General features: G+C 38.9%; 1 protein-coding gene across 8 annotated transcripts in view; it reads left to right on the top strand.

The window, feature by feature from the left end:
• Window positions 1-14,778, top strand: part of ITSN2 (intersectin 2) — an 80,332-nt gene that overhangs the window by 38,560 nt on the left and 26,994 nt on the right. For 6 of the 8 annotated variants that reach the window (XM_033054124.1, XM_033054120.1, XM_033054121.1 and 3 more), the window contains exons 9-20: window positions 1,133-1,196; window positions 3,356-3,493; window positions 3,584-3,669; window positions 4,685-4,947; window positions 5,611-5,760; window positions 5,984-6,124; window positions 6,933-7,020; window positions 7,645-7,784; window positions 8,696-8,776; window positions 10,490-10,626; window positions 11,788-12,233; window positions 13,427-13,548. In XM_033054124.1, coding sequence (XP_032910015.1) covers window positions 1,133-1,196; window positions 3,356-3,493; window positions 3,584-3,669; window positions 4,685-4,947; window positions 5,611-5,760; window positions 5,984-6,124; window positions 6,933-7,020; window positions 7,645-7,784; window positions 8,696-8,776; window positions 10,490-10,626; window positions 11,788-12,233; window positions 13,427-13,548 — 1,856 coding nt within the window. The remainder of the gene's footprint in view (window positions 1-1,132; window positions 1,197-3,355; window positions 3,494-3,583; window positions 3,670-4,684; window positions 4,948-5,610; window positions 5,761-5,983; window positions 6,125-6,932; window positions 7,021-7,644; window positions 7,785-8,695; window positions 8,777-10,489; window positions 10,627-11,787; window positions 12,234-13,426; window positions 13,549-14,778) is intronic. The other 2 variants (XM_033054126.1, XM_033054125.1) reach the window with 1 other exon arrangement.

The following is a 14,778-nucleotide window of genomic DNA, read 5'->3' as shown; positions in this document are numbered from 1 at the left end:
TTCCTGCCTCTGAACATCACAGGCTGAGGGATGGAAACCTTGGGATTTGACTTGCATGTGAAATAAAAGCTGAACTATTGGTGTTCAGACCTCTGCAGAAGAGTGGTTTCAGCCAGCCAAGAAATGGAAATAACCCTCAGTTCATTGACTTGGGCTTTATGTTAGACCTGGAGGAGCCAAATACAGGGGGGAAGCTGCAGCATCTATTGCAGGGAAAAGGAGAAGCCTGGAGTGGTAGGATCTGACTAGAGGAGCCTGAGAACCATGAGGCTGTGGAGTTCAGCTCTGTAAAGTCAACAGCCATTTTTCAAGCATCACTCTTTGGACTGAGCCTCTTTCTTGTGAGAAAGGGGGACATTCACCATCATTTTTGTGTCTTGTGCTCCTGTGTCAGTCAATGCTCAGATACTTGGGCTTTATCTTTTGAAAGAAAGCAGCTTGGGAAAGACACTGCAGAACTGCAACCATTGCATGGAATTTTTGATTTCCAGTGACATTTGTGCTGGGCCACAGCATTATGGTGGCTTCAAAAGGCTTCATACAAAGTTAATACAAGAGGAGAGTTTTACAAAAGTTCTTATTAAATGGGATTCCTCAGTGTGATGCAACGAGTCAGTAGGTGTGTCTTAGTTAGATTTTCCATTTTAAATAAGCACTCTGCCTCAGTTCCCTTGCCTACACAAGAGGAGGACAATTCCTCCTTTAAGGAAAGGGTCTCAATGCTTTTTATCTTGTTCAGTCGATTTTGGGCTGAAGGTTTCCTCGACCTGCCAAGAAATTGATCTCATTGTTTGCTAGCAAGGAAAGCTCTCCAGGTAATAGCTTAAGGTTTAGGGAAACAGTCAGCTGTGCTTTGTGACAGCTGTGGGGATTACCATAAATACCCATTTTCCATGTCAATTTTTCTGTTAGGTGCTCTGAGGGGCAAAAAAAGGTACACAAGAATACTTACATCTCACTGTGTTTGGGTTATAATGCTTGTTGTTAAGCTTGGAAGTAAAACCAACTAATGAAAATGGATTAGATTGATATTAAAAATAAACATGTCCCAGTTCGTGACCCATTTTTTGCCTCATGTGAATCTTTGAATGAAGTGTTTATTTTAATAAAAATCTTTTACACTTTCACTAAGGATTTCAAGCAAGGAATGCCCTTCTGCAATCAAATCTTTCACAGACTCAACTGGCTACTATTTGGTGAGTTTAGTTACTGATTTAGTGTCTTTATGGTGTTAAGAGAGGAAATGTACTTTATTAAACAAGAAACGATAGAGACACCACAGATCTAAAATCAGAAACTGAACTGCTAGTTAAACTAGTTAAATAGTTTGCTAACAAACTTAGAAATGTAACTAGTGAACAAACTAAAAGACACCTTGAGATAATTAAATTTTTCATTCTTTGTGTATGTTTGTTAAACTCTGTATAATAGAAGAGATGCTAACTTCAGTTTCTAATCCAGGGATGCTCTCCCTGAGCTGAGGGCTTGTTCCTTTCAGAAGTAGAATTCTGAAATCTAGGTTGTTTTAAAGTATGGAGGAAGATTAAAAGTTAAGTAACCCTTCAGCTTTTTTGAGTTTTACTGCAGATACTATAAAGATATCTGCATGTTACATGTTTGTTAAGATTTGCCTTTATTATGCTGATGGAAGTTGTTGGTGAGAGCTGTCTGCAGGCTTGAATGATCTGCTCTCCTGGACATGGCAGTTTGAGTTACACCTTCAGACATAACTCAGATGTTATATGTGAAGTGTTGTGGCCCAGCAGAATTCACAACAGCATTACATTTCTTCTTGAGTTCCCTTTCTTCTTCCACAGTCATTTGTGTCTCTAGCAGCAGCAAAGCTGTTTGTTTGGTATCATGCTGTAAGATAAACATGGAGTGTGGGGTTGTATTGCTCCTCTCTGGAGTCTGGGGGAATAAATCAGGTGTGCAGTGGCTCTTTTCCTTCTGGATGTGTATTCTGAAGGTATCAGTAGCCAGTGCAAAGAGCTCTGTGTTCCCCTCTAGAGACAAGTAACAGCCCAAATTTCAGTTTTGCACTAAGAAATTACCAGGATTTCTACTGGGTGCTTGTTAATGGTAATTGCTGAAATAATGGTACTGTTAACAGTGAATAGTGCTGTTGTGTCAACATAATAAAATATCATCATCTCCTGCTTATGTTTTTCACTGTGATGTGTGTGTGATGGAGTTTTTTGGTATTTCTTTTGTTGTTTCCTTTTGGTTTTTCATAGGGTTTTTAAAACTGCTTTTTAAATGAACTGTGTTTTTACTAAGCATTTCACTTACCCACAGTCTAAGGACACATTTTAGCAATTCTGTCTCTGTAGTTCTTTGAGAGAGACTCCTTCTTGCTTGCATTTCACTGGTTTCACACACACACACAACCCACCAGCCCCCCAGGTTGTGGGAAACATTTTGTAGGCTAATATGATCTCCTGCTCCTTAGGGAGGGTAGGTGATCCTTTTCCTAACCACTGTGAGTTAATCTGTGCCAGCTCATGTCTTCCCTGCACTGTTGAGGAGACATAAGGGAAGAAACAAATTCTATGCTAAGCTTCCTCTTGTCGAATTTGATGCAATTTTATGTAATATTTTCTTAGGCTTCAAAAAAATAATTGAAAAAGTGGTTTCTAGCATTTTGATCTGGTTAAGAACAGTCCTGGATTCACTTTCCAGCTCTTCTATTTGTGATGCAGTAAAGCAAGAAATACTTGTTACCATTTCCTGTCCATCTTCCAGTATTTTATGGAAATGTAAGAGAATTAGGTTTGTTCAGGCTGGAGAAGAAAATGTTTCAGTGAAGCTGTAAAGAAAGCTTCACCTGAAAGGAGCTTACGAGAAGGATAGAGAGAGACTATTTACAAGGGCCTGTAGAGACAGGATAAGAGAGAATGGCTTCAAACTGAAAGAGAGCAGGTTTAGATTGGATGTTAGGAAGAAATTCTTTACTGTAAGGATGGTGAGGCGCTGGAACAGGCTGTACAGAAAAACTGGGGATGCCCCTGCCCTGGAAGTGTTCATGGCCAGCCTGGATGGGGCTTGGAGCAACTGGGATAGTGCAAGGTGTCCCTACCCATGGCAGGGGGTTGGAACTGGATGATCTTTAAGGTCCCTTCCAACCCAAACCATTCCATGATTCTGTGGTCTGAATAACATTATATGATTAAACCAAATAATATCTCCCTTCCTCAATTATATATGTTCTTAACTATAAGTATTTTTACCAAAACATTCCACAGGAATTGTCAGTTTTAAAAATTGTTTTTCCGTACTGAGGTTTTTTTCAGCTGCAGTTTGAGAGTGATTGTGATGTTTGTTTCTGACTGGTGCTGCTGTTGAACCCCTGCAGGTCCCTGGCTGATATAGATGGAGATGGGCAGCTGAAGGCTGATGAGTTTGTGTTGGCCATGCACCTCACAGACATGGCCAAAGCTGGACAGCCACTGCCCCTGACTCTGCCCCTTGAGCTGGTGCCACCTTCTTTCAGGTAATCACTGAGGGCAGTGAAATGTAATATATTCGACACAACTGTGCTATTTCTCTAACAGTGCTGGGGTGGGGCTTTTTCTCCCTCCAGGAGTGGAAAATATACTGAAAATATAAATGGAACTCTGCCATCTTACCAACCTGTGCAAGAGGAGGAGCCACAGAAAAAACAACCAGGTAAAAAACAGGGTTCATGTTCTTGATGTATGGGGCTGTTTTTGAAGGGCACTGAAACCTTTAGAAAGTGGAAGAAATAATCAAATCCATGGAGAGCTTCATTTCAGGATCTAGATCCATTTTAACTTGGACAGTAGGAAGGTTGATGAGTGGATGTAGTCAGCCTGTTACATCTAATAGAATTGAGAAGGCAGGAACAGGGGCTATTTTTAGCTGTAGGAAAGGAAAAATGTGCTGTTTAATAATGTATTCTGGAAAATAAACCCTTCATGGCCAGACACTGCCGTGCTACTGCAAATTTCTTTTTCATTTGAAAGCTCCTGGCATTACTGGTCATTCTGAAAGCAGAGAGTCTAGTGTAGTTCTATTCTCTGCAAAATGGAAGCAGTTTGAACATACCATGAATTCTGTTACTGACAATGTTACAGGGACACTGCAAGACAGGACTTGCCTCTCTCTTTGGCAAGGTGGTTAATGGGGGCCTAAACCATTCCTTTGTGTCTCTTTTTATCCTTGTGGGCAGTAATTGAGCTTGATCCTCTTTTGGTGTCTGATAGTTCTAACTCCAGGAACTCTTACAGGGAACACCCTGAAAAACTAAGCTCTTTATCCATTCATTAATGTTTCCTGCACACTGGAAAACCTTTTTAAGAGCAGATGGTCTTCTCCCAGCTTATAAAAGCTGTTCTTTTATGTTTTCCTCTAGCATTCCTTCATCTTTCATTCTGTGGAGTGAGAGGCTTTCCTGTAACATTCAAGTAATTTTTGTGGTCATTTAAAACTGGAACTTTTTCTTCTTCTTTTTTTTTCCCCTCAGTTGGAATATACTTAGGAAAATGTAGAGGTATTTTTGAACAGAAAAATAATACTTTAACAAATGGAAGATGCTTACATCATCCATGACTGAACAACCTGAGCTTGCCAAGAAGTATCTATCTTTAGTGGCATAACTGAGGTCCTTGTTTGAGAGCAGTGTTTTGCACAGGGCACAAATAACGACCTTTCCTTATTTTAGTGACATTTGAGGACAAAAGGAAAGCCAACTATGAGAGGGGAAATATGGAGCTGGAAAAACGCCGACAGGTCCTGCTGGAGCAGCAGCAGAGGGAGGCTGAAAGAAAGGCTCAGAAAGAACGGGAAGAACAGGAGCGAAGAGAGAAGGAACGCCAGGAGCAGGAACGGAAGAGGCAACTGGAAATGGAAAGGCAGCTGGAGAGACAACGAGAGCTGGAGAGACAAAGGGAAGAAGAAAGGAGGAAAGAAATAGAAAGGCGCGAGGTTGTTCCCTTAACATTGCTTCTTAATGCTCTGAGGAATGTGTATGTGCATGCAGCACCCAGGGTTTGAGCGCTGCCTTTGGTTCTGTCTGCTGGCCTGGCTGATGTCAGGTTGTCTTGGACAGAGAACATTATTTGTGTCTGTTACAAATGTTGGTAAAGGTTAAAGATTTTCAGATCCTTCACGGGGCAGATGAGATTTTCTTGGGCATATTTCTTGCATTTTTGCCAAAATTTGTATTCCGAGCAAGACTCTACTGAATTCATAATTGATAACATTTTGACAGCCGAACTTGAGACAAATTTGCTTCTACTTGGTGTCTGAGTGCATGCATCACACTTCCATATTTTATGTAGTTCTGTGAAATACTCAAAGGATGTTACAAGCAGGATCTGTCAATGTGCTGTTTTATGGGCAATATTCCAAGCTGCAGAGGCTTTCTGAATTATGAAGCTTTTATCATCCAGAGTCAGGAGTGTGGCACGAAGAATCTTGTAGGATCACTTCCTGCATTCTTGATGCTGAAGTGTGTAAGAGAACTTCAGAGAAGACATTATGTTGTGTTGCTGTTGTTCTGTTTAGAAGTAGAGCACATTATATTAAATCATGGTCTCTGAGTTCTGCATCTCCACTGTAATTTAAGGTAATGTAACTTTCCCTCAGGCAGCAAAGCAGGAGCTCGAGCGCCAGCGACGACTGGAATGGGAGAGAATCCGTCGCCAAGAACTTCTTAATCAGCGTAACAGGGAACAAGAAGAAATTGTCAAGTTGACCTCTAAAAAGAAGAGCCTTAATCTTGAGCTAGAAGCCTTGGTAAGACCAGAATTTCACCACATATGCTGAAATACAGTACTTTATACAAATACTAATGCCTTCAATAATGGCCCACTAGGTGTTCCACTCTGTTTTGGATGACTGATCTAAAGCAGATATTTTGGATTGTTTCAGAGAACTGGTTGTGAGCTAACCTGCCCACAGGCATAGTGGAAGGGATTTTTGCCATCTGTGGTGTAATCTGTCTCTGCTTTCTTTCCAGACTGACAAACATCAGCAGATCTCAGGCAGGTTGCAGGATATTCGTACTAAAAAGCAAATGCGCAAAACTGAGCTGGAGGCTTTGGACAGGAAATATGACCAAGGAATCATGGAAGTCAAACAACTACAGCAACAGCTTGAGGTGTGTAACTTTGTTAAGCTTATGGTTTTCTTTTACTGTATTCTGTGTTTCCATAGTGCTGTTGATAATGCATCTCCATAGGGAGGAATATGGAGTCAGTTGGATTGCAGTGGAGAGAGGAAATAGGCAAGACTGTCAGCATTACAGAGGCTTTTCTTTTGTGTGTGGTGTTAAACGAATTATTATATGTTCTAAAATGAGCTGAGAGTTAAATAACAGTTGTGAACACCTCAGCTGTTCTTTTGTGGACTGATAATAGAGACTTCTCTTTAATTTTGAATTCTTCTGTGGCTCCCAACTCTGATTTTTTTGAGGAATGTTGTCCTGTGTTCAGACCAAGTTGGTGTTTAGGTTGAATTGCCTTGCTGCTCTTTTATCTTTTTTTTTTCCTCTATTTCAGTAACAAGACATTAATTATTTCTAATCACTTGACTACCATCAATTATCCTCTGCCATATTTTTGTGTGATGCTTCTGCTCATCAGGGAAACTTCTTTTCATGTTGTTACTGTTTTATGTCAGGCTTGGGGCAGTCCTTATCACAGACCTTAAATGGTCTTGTGATAATATTGACACTTTTAGCATGTGTGGTAAATATTTTTCCAGCTGTGTTAGTGGTTTGGGGTCAAAAGCTTTCAATTGTAATATTATTAAGAGTATGGAAGTAATTTTTTTCTTTATCCAGTAATGATAACTTGCATCCCTGTTTCATTAACATGATTGAAGCTACATTTGAAAAGTCATTCTGTTTTACTTAATGATTCATAAACAATATTAAAAATTTGTTATGTTCTCTTCAACATCTACAGGACTATCAGAATAAACTAATCTATTTGGTTCCTGAAAAACAGTTGTTAAATGAAAGGATAAAAAATGCTCAACTTGAAAACACTCAGAGTAAGTGCCTGCACATGGGTTCTGTTCTTGATTGCCTTGCTGGTTTCCCATCCCTTGTAATCAAGGCTGAAGGCTACAGAGGTGTTAAATAACACTTTCACTTCTGCATCTTCCCAGTTAGTGCCATTGTCTCATCTGCATTCCATTATCTCCTTTATGTTCCAAATAAGGGGCAAACAAACACATTTTGACAAGAAAGCACAGATTTTGCTTAAAACTTTATTTGAACAGACTGTAGCTCACAGACATTATTACAATTTGTCTTTTTTTTGGTAGTCTAAACACAAGGAGGTTCATTTATGTAAAGTTTACATTGGTCTTTACTTCAAATTACACTGGAAGTCTCTAGAAAAACTTTGGATTCATTGATCTGATATTTAAAAAAAAAACCAACTTGAAAATGATTCTGTATGTATTGCATGGAATGCCTGTGTGCCTTAGTTCAGTGTTGGGGATATTTCTTCCTCATACTGTATATGAATGGAAAGGTAAATCAAGGAATTTTTGTGAGGAAGGAGGTTGAAATTGTGTATATAATAGGCAAATAACGATTAAAAACTGGGGAAAAAATTTGAAAAAAAAAACCAGAAAGACCTGTAAAATTGCTTGTCTTTCCTTATGCAGGTACAGGAGTCAATTCAGTGCAGAAGAAGTCCCAAGAAAAGGAAGAATTATGCCAAAGACTTAAGGAACAACTAGATGCCCTTGAGAAAGAAACTGCTTCTAAACTTGCTGAAATGGATGAATTTAACAGTCAGCTTAAGGTACTCGCATTATCTAAATATCCTACACTTGTAAGCACTGTATTTTATTTCTTCATCCTATCATAAAGATTGGTGCCACTTTCACCAGGCTTCCAAAAAGTCTTCCCCAACTTCAGTGTCAAAAAAGAATTATCAAAAGTCTTGGAGTAAATAATACAATAATAATGCAAACCTATTGCTAATGTACTAAATTATGAGTCTCTTGCTAACTGTTGTTTTGCATGACTTAACTATTACTCACTCTCACCTTTTGCCTTCTAGAACTCATTTTGATTTTGAATTAAAGTTTTTCATGCTCTTGCACATTCTGTTCTTGCAGTATGAGGTCATATTTGCTGCTATTTTTGAATTGTGTACTGAACACTTGACTTGTATTGATAGACCTGTGTAGTTTCACAGTACACTGTGCCAGGTCTGGTAGCAGATTTGGGTATGATCCTTAAAAGTGAGTCTAGGCCACTTATTCATTAATTATTGTTATTATTCATTAATTTGTTGTAAGGTAAGAGCTGTTGATCACTGGCTCTGAAATTTTGTTTCTGAGGCAACTCTTGGCCTGCCTAAAACCTCAGGCAGCTCTCACAGGGTAGCACACATCCATTTAACTTTATTTGCCAGCTTACTCCAAGTGGCACTGGTGAGAACTTGTTCCTTAAATAATGGATTAATGCTGGGCCAGCACGAGGGCTCTGCACTCTCCAGTTTATAAAAAAGCCACAGAAATTTGTAAACATGTAAGGAATTTGTTTTCTTTTTAAAAGTGGCTTCATGCAATGGGCACTTTCAGTTACTTGTGTACTGCATGGCTTGCTGTGTTCAGTGGCTGCATCCACAGTTCATTCTTCCCTAAAATATGTTTTTCAAAATACAGTGCAAAGATTAATTGGCTTTTTGTCTACCTTATCTTACAGTGTGAGAATATGGATGATTCTGTTCTTCAGTGCCTTTTGTCTCTGCTAAGCTGTCTCAACAACCTCTTCCTCTTACTTAAGGTTATTTTCTAATCTTTGGCTTTTTTGTTTGTTAATTATTTCGCAATTTTTCTCTGCTTACCCTTTCTGTTTGGATGTGCAACTTCTATTAAATCTATTTTCCCAAAAGAAAATCAGTAGGCTGTTTTTCTTTCTGCTAGCTTATACATCCTCTTAAAGACTTAACATCCTTACCTGCTTAGAAATCCAAACTGCAGAATACTGAGAGCAAAATACTGACTTTAAATTTCTTAATGGACTGATCTCTAAGTTGTTTCACCCAAACATTTTTCTTGCTAGTTAAAGTAACATGAACCAAAAAAGTAGTCTCAGATGGAAACAGTGTCTTTTCTCACTTTTCCATCTCTAAGCTGTGAGTCAGATATTTGAGTTCTTGTCCAAGTTTAAAAGTCTAGAAGTAGCATCAGAGTGCATTATACAGTGTGGCAAGCACAATGCTGTCAAACTTCCAGATTAACCCAGTACTAAAACCTACTTGCTGTCTTTCAACACTACTTGTGTCTGCTGAGGTCAAAAATACTTTCAGGATAATTTGTGAGGAAATAAAACAACAGAATTACCTAAATGAGCTTTTCATTTTGCTTTGCATGAGGGATTTTCTGTCCTTAAAGATGTGAGAGTTTTTCTAATGTAAATTTGCTTCCATAGTGCTCCTGAAGTTCTGGGCAAAATAAGAAGGAGGAATATTCCCAACTGAATATATTTGAGAAAAGAATTTTAGTCAATTGCTTGATTTAGTTTGTTTAGTTTGCTACAGTGACACAGCAATCTTGTTATCTTACCTCTGTCATATAAATTGCACTGGTATCTCTTAGGCAATGTGATTATTGGTAGAGGTGCATATTGCAGTGGGAATGATTCATTCTGAATTGCTTTATTTGTGTTTATGAGATCAGATGCAAAAAGTCAGGTTTTTTTACCTGTTGCATTGCTCAATGTATATCAGCAAGATTCCTAAGAAAAATGACTGAAGTATCTTAGAGGTGTTTTGCAACATGCCAAAGTACAGTCTAAAATAATTCTATTATTGTTGATTTTTTTTTTGGTCTGTAAATTCAGTTATCCAAAAGATTCATGCTGATTTTTTGCTTGGAAAAAAAGATTGTTATCAGAGGGAGGTGGAATAGGAATTGAAGGATGTGTTCAAAAAGAAAAATATTAAAATTGAGAAGTTGACAAGTGCAGGAAAAGTCCAGTCAGAGTTAGTGTCTTTAAGCTCTGGTTTCCCACAGTGGTAAGACTGCTGGGTTTATTTATGAAGTTTTTCTGGTTCAAACATGAGACAGATCACTCAGGAAGAATTAAGGGTGAGCACCCTGCTGCAGGATGCTTTCTCAGGTTATGGTACAGTGTTGGCTTTCAGCTGAAATCTGCCTCCTTGTAGTTACTTAAAACACAGTTCTGCCTTCAGTAACGTTTGTTTGAACACTAAGTTTTGTATCTTCCCCTCTCCCTGGTGGCATTTCCAGCAGGTGTAGGACTGGAAGGGCTCTTTGAAAGCCCAAATTACATCACTGACTTTGCAAACCTGCCATCTCCTTTTATACTTCTGTTGATTTGACTTTCTTTGCAGTGACCTCCATGGACTATTAATAACTTAATACTACTTCAGCCATTTGTATTAAAACTTGGTTGAAAAAGCATTAAATGCCTGGATGTTTTCTCAAAGATTGGCTTTATTCCCTTTTATGTATTGCATTGTTCCCTCCCTAGGACCTGAGGGAAAGTTACAGCACACAGCAATTAGCCTTGGAGCAGCTCCACAGGATCAAACAGGACAAAATAAGAGAGGTACAAAAAAGAAGAGCTGAACTGGCACAGAAGAAGCGACTGGAAGATGAGGCTGCAAGGTAATGGCTGAGTGTGTATCAGTGCTGCAGTTCTTAAAACAAAATAATGCTGGTCTGACTTTTAAGATAAGATCTATATTTTTAATGCAAAAATACATCCTTTTGGTTGCCTTAAAGGAAGCATTTTATGTGGAGTACCACTCACGTAAGAGGGTTTGAATTTGAGATTTTCACTTTTATATTTGGTTTGACTAAAGAAACAGAGCTAGTGACCTTGTAGTGTGGGTGATTCATGGGCTTTGCTTATGACAGCCTTCTGCTGTGTGTGATGAAGTTTTATAACATTTGTGACAGTCTGTTTAAGAGAACCATGTGCCATATGTGTCATGATAGCCTGTTAATTTTTTGGTTGGGCACAGCTGTGTGATGGAGTAACAGCATCACTGCACAGCTCCTACTGGATCCTGCCATGTGCTTGGAAACATTAAAATGCCCAACAGAGGAGTGGATGTCCCACAGGGAATGGATGAAAAAATGACATCTAGACATTTTTAAGAAGATACCCCAAAGGATTAGATGCTCTCTCTTCAGAAGGAAGGTCTTGACAGCTAAAATATTGTGTTGTATTGGATACTGACTTCTTTAGACAGCTGAGGCACAGGGTAGCATCCAAATAATTTCAGAGAATACAGTCAGGTTTCCAGATCCTGTCTGCTGCAGTGTGGTCCTGGCAGGGATAAGCACATTGGATAGATTGCAACTGCTGAAGGCAAAAATACCAAGCTGCCAAGATCAGTATGCAAAGGCTATTTTTATCTATGTACCTGAGTGAAATTAATCTCTCTGGAAGTCATTGTTTCCAGTCAGGAGATCTGGATACTGCCTTGCTGGAGAGCTTAAATCCAGGTTGGTTCAATTAGCAGATCAGTTCTTGCTCATCAGGATGCAGGTGGGCAGAAGTGCTCATGAAGGTACTGCACAGATGATGGATTAAAATTCTTGAATTTTAATCCATTTGTTATTTGTTTGTGGAATTATTTTACAGTTATTTTTACTGCACCCATGTTAAGCCATGTTCTGCAGCAGAGCAGATGACCCTGAGAGCAGAGCGATCAAGGTCATAAACTCAGTTTTGCTGACAAGTGTCACTGATTACTGTAGGAACACAATCTCATTCATTTTTATATCAATGTTCCCTTACCTCTCATTCCTTTCAACCAGGAAAGCAAAACGGGAGAAGGAGAACCGATGGCAGGAAAATATCCGAAGGGAAGAGGAAGAGAAAAAGAAGCGATTGGAGGAAGAACGAATGCAGGAAAAAGTCCAAGAAAAGCTGAAAGCTGAAGAAGCAGCTGCCATGGTGAGAGAAAGGGAAAACAAACAACAGCTTCTTGCAGAGGAGGAGAAAAATAGACAAGACACAATCTTGAGGGAGGTGGAACAACAAAGGCAGAGGCAACTGGAAGAAGATAAAAGAAAGCAAGAACAAATAGCAAAAGAAGCTGAGGAGCGGCGCAAGCAGAATGAGGAGATAAAAAAGATAAAAGAAACAAGCAACTCTCAAGAGGTGGAGAAACACATTTCTAAAATAAACATAAATGAAAAGCTTGCAGATCTGTTGAAGCCAACAGAGGGGAAAAGTCTTAAGCCACCGTGGAAAAATGAAGGTAATATCAAAATCGTTAGACTTTTGGGCTTTTACTTTCCTGAGTGTTATTTCACTCTTCATGTGTGCTACCATTGACTCTATGGTAGACTTCTTGCTTAAGATACAATTGAAAAACACCCAAAACAGCAGTGGTTTGTGTCTTTTGTCAGTTATAAATGATCCTATAAACTTAAGTTACTTCTGCCAGTTTTCAGCACCTATGACTCTGGTGTCAAATCTTTCAGTGATCATGGCCAACAAATAGCAGTTGCTGGCAACCATAGTATTTTAGGTTTTTCCTAGGCTTGCACTTTCTTCCATTAAAACAGAGTGCTAATATGGAGGGGGTTTGTCCATTGATGAAAGATGGCCAGGTAATGCTCAGGAAAGTGATTTATTAACAATGAAATGCAGTTTATTTTTGCATTGCTCAATGCGTCTGATAAAAAAACCAAAGAACTGAATGACTAGACCTAACTCTAGCTGTGGGACTCAGAAAAATAGTGCTTGAACAATATTTTCACTAAAGACACATTTGATTTCATCCTTCATTAATTCTTGTCAGTTTTCATTAGCCACTTTTCTCACTGAGTTCAGCAAGGATCAAATGAGAACAGGGCTGAAACATATCTGCACACCTCAACTAAACCTTGTAAAACACTCCCTGTTTGCAACATCAGTCACTGACTTGGAGAATGGAGATGCAAAGAAAATAGAAATTGTGATATTTTGCTGTTACAGGTTTCTTAAAAAAATCTTCACACATGCTGCTGAACACTTATTGTTGCAACAGCGGGATCTTTTCAGCTTGGGATGTTATAGTGATGTTAAATGAGGCTTTATTGAAGCACTGGCTTAGCCAGCGCAGTGTGACGAGGGAAGAGAAGATGAAAATGTCATTTTTAATGATGTCTAGCAGGTGTCCATGCACATGGCAGGGGGTTGGAACTATTTGACCTTTAAGGTCCCTTCCAGCCCAACCTATTCTGTGTTTTTGTGATTTTTATCACTGCAGAAATCAATGCACTTTGTTGTCTCAGTTACATTTCCATGAGTGGTGTGCTAAACTGATGCCCTGGTGATCTCCTCTGATACCTGCACAGTGTCTGGGGCAAGAACTGATAATCCTGCCAGTTGTTCAGAGTGATGGGGCTGCAGCTGAGTGTTTGTCTCTCAGCTGTCAGAGTGGTAACTGATCTTCTGACCTTCCAGGTAATGCAGCTGGTGCTGCAGAGTCGAGGAATTCCATTGCCGTGGTAAATTACAGAGCTTTGTATCCGTTTGAGGCAAGGAACCACGATGAGATGAGCTTTAATACTGGAGATATAATTCAGGTAAAATTTGCTATTCACATCTAACTTTAAACTGGATTGCTGCTTTATTTTTTGAAAAACAGGTGAAATTAGGATTAGTTCAGCCAAAATACTTCCCTGAGTTTTACACTTCCTGGATATGTTGACAGTCTCTTTAAATATAAGAACAGTGAATGCTGAACATAAACTTTCTAAAATTAGTAGATCAGAAACAATGTAGTTGTTGCAGTTCACTGCACATGTACAAGTTGAGTTGGCTTCTGAGTGTTTGCTTGAAATAGGAGCATAGTAGATAGAGACATTATTTATTGATGGCATTTGAATTGAAATCAAATTAGTTATTTAACAAGTAGATGTGAAAGTTCTTTTGAATCTTAATACTGTTTTCCAGTGTATTCTTAACAGAGATTTCTGCCTGAGCAACCTGGTCTAGTGGAAGGTGTCCCTGCCCCTGGCAGAGGGGGTGGAACCAGGTGATCTTTAAGATCCCTTTCAACTCAAACCATCCTATGAATCTGTGATTCTCTTTATCAATCCTCCCTCAGGCAGACACTTAGAGCAGTTTATTCTGTGTCCATTTATTGTAGCACTTTTATGAATTTGCTGTCTATAATATTACAGTAGGGCCATAAGATTGGAAATGCTTTGTGGCATCTCAGTTGAAATATGTGTTATTTAATGTATATTAATTATTAGCACTTGTTTGAAAGTCTTTGCCTGCAGGTGAATGTGTGAAAACTGATTTACAACCGTGTTAATACAGTTTCTAATGTGTAAGTGTGTGTGGTTCCTTCTCATTCAGACTGTAAGTGATACAAGTAGGTGATGAGGAAGAATATATAAAGCAATGTGGTACAAAATATTAAAACACTTGACTAAATTAGCTTTCAGTTTGACAGTGTTAAAGTGTTTATTTGCATTTTCATACCAATGAACCATGGAAAAGGGAACAAGAGAAGTAGGTTCTGCTTTGACTTCCCTCTCAGCTGCAATTGTCTCATTTAAGTGCTGATAACTGATTTCAGAAATAGGCTAACAGCTGCCACCTCCTCCTCCTCCTCTTGCATCCCAAACCCCAGCTAAGCCAACCAGCTGATAGTATTTGATGGGCTGCTAATTTTTAGCCAATTTTCACTAACTGGCTAATTTGCAGCATAATGGAAGCTTCAGTATTGTTGTCAATGTTTAAGGATGTTCTATACTTAATCATATAGTAAATAACAGAATTTTTGATGTGTTTTGGATGCAGTC

The sequence above is a fragment of the Catharus ustulatus genome, chromosome 3 (genome assembly GCF_009819885.2).
Source record: "Catharus ustulatus isolate bCatUst1 chromosome 3, bCatUst1.pri.v2, whole genome shotgun sequence".
Taxonomy (NCBI): domain Eukaryota; kingdom Metazoa; phylum Chordata; class Aves; order Passeriformes; family Turdidae; genus Catharus; species Catharus ustulatus.
This window is presented reverse-complemented; position numbering and strand designations above follow the sequence as displayed.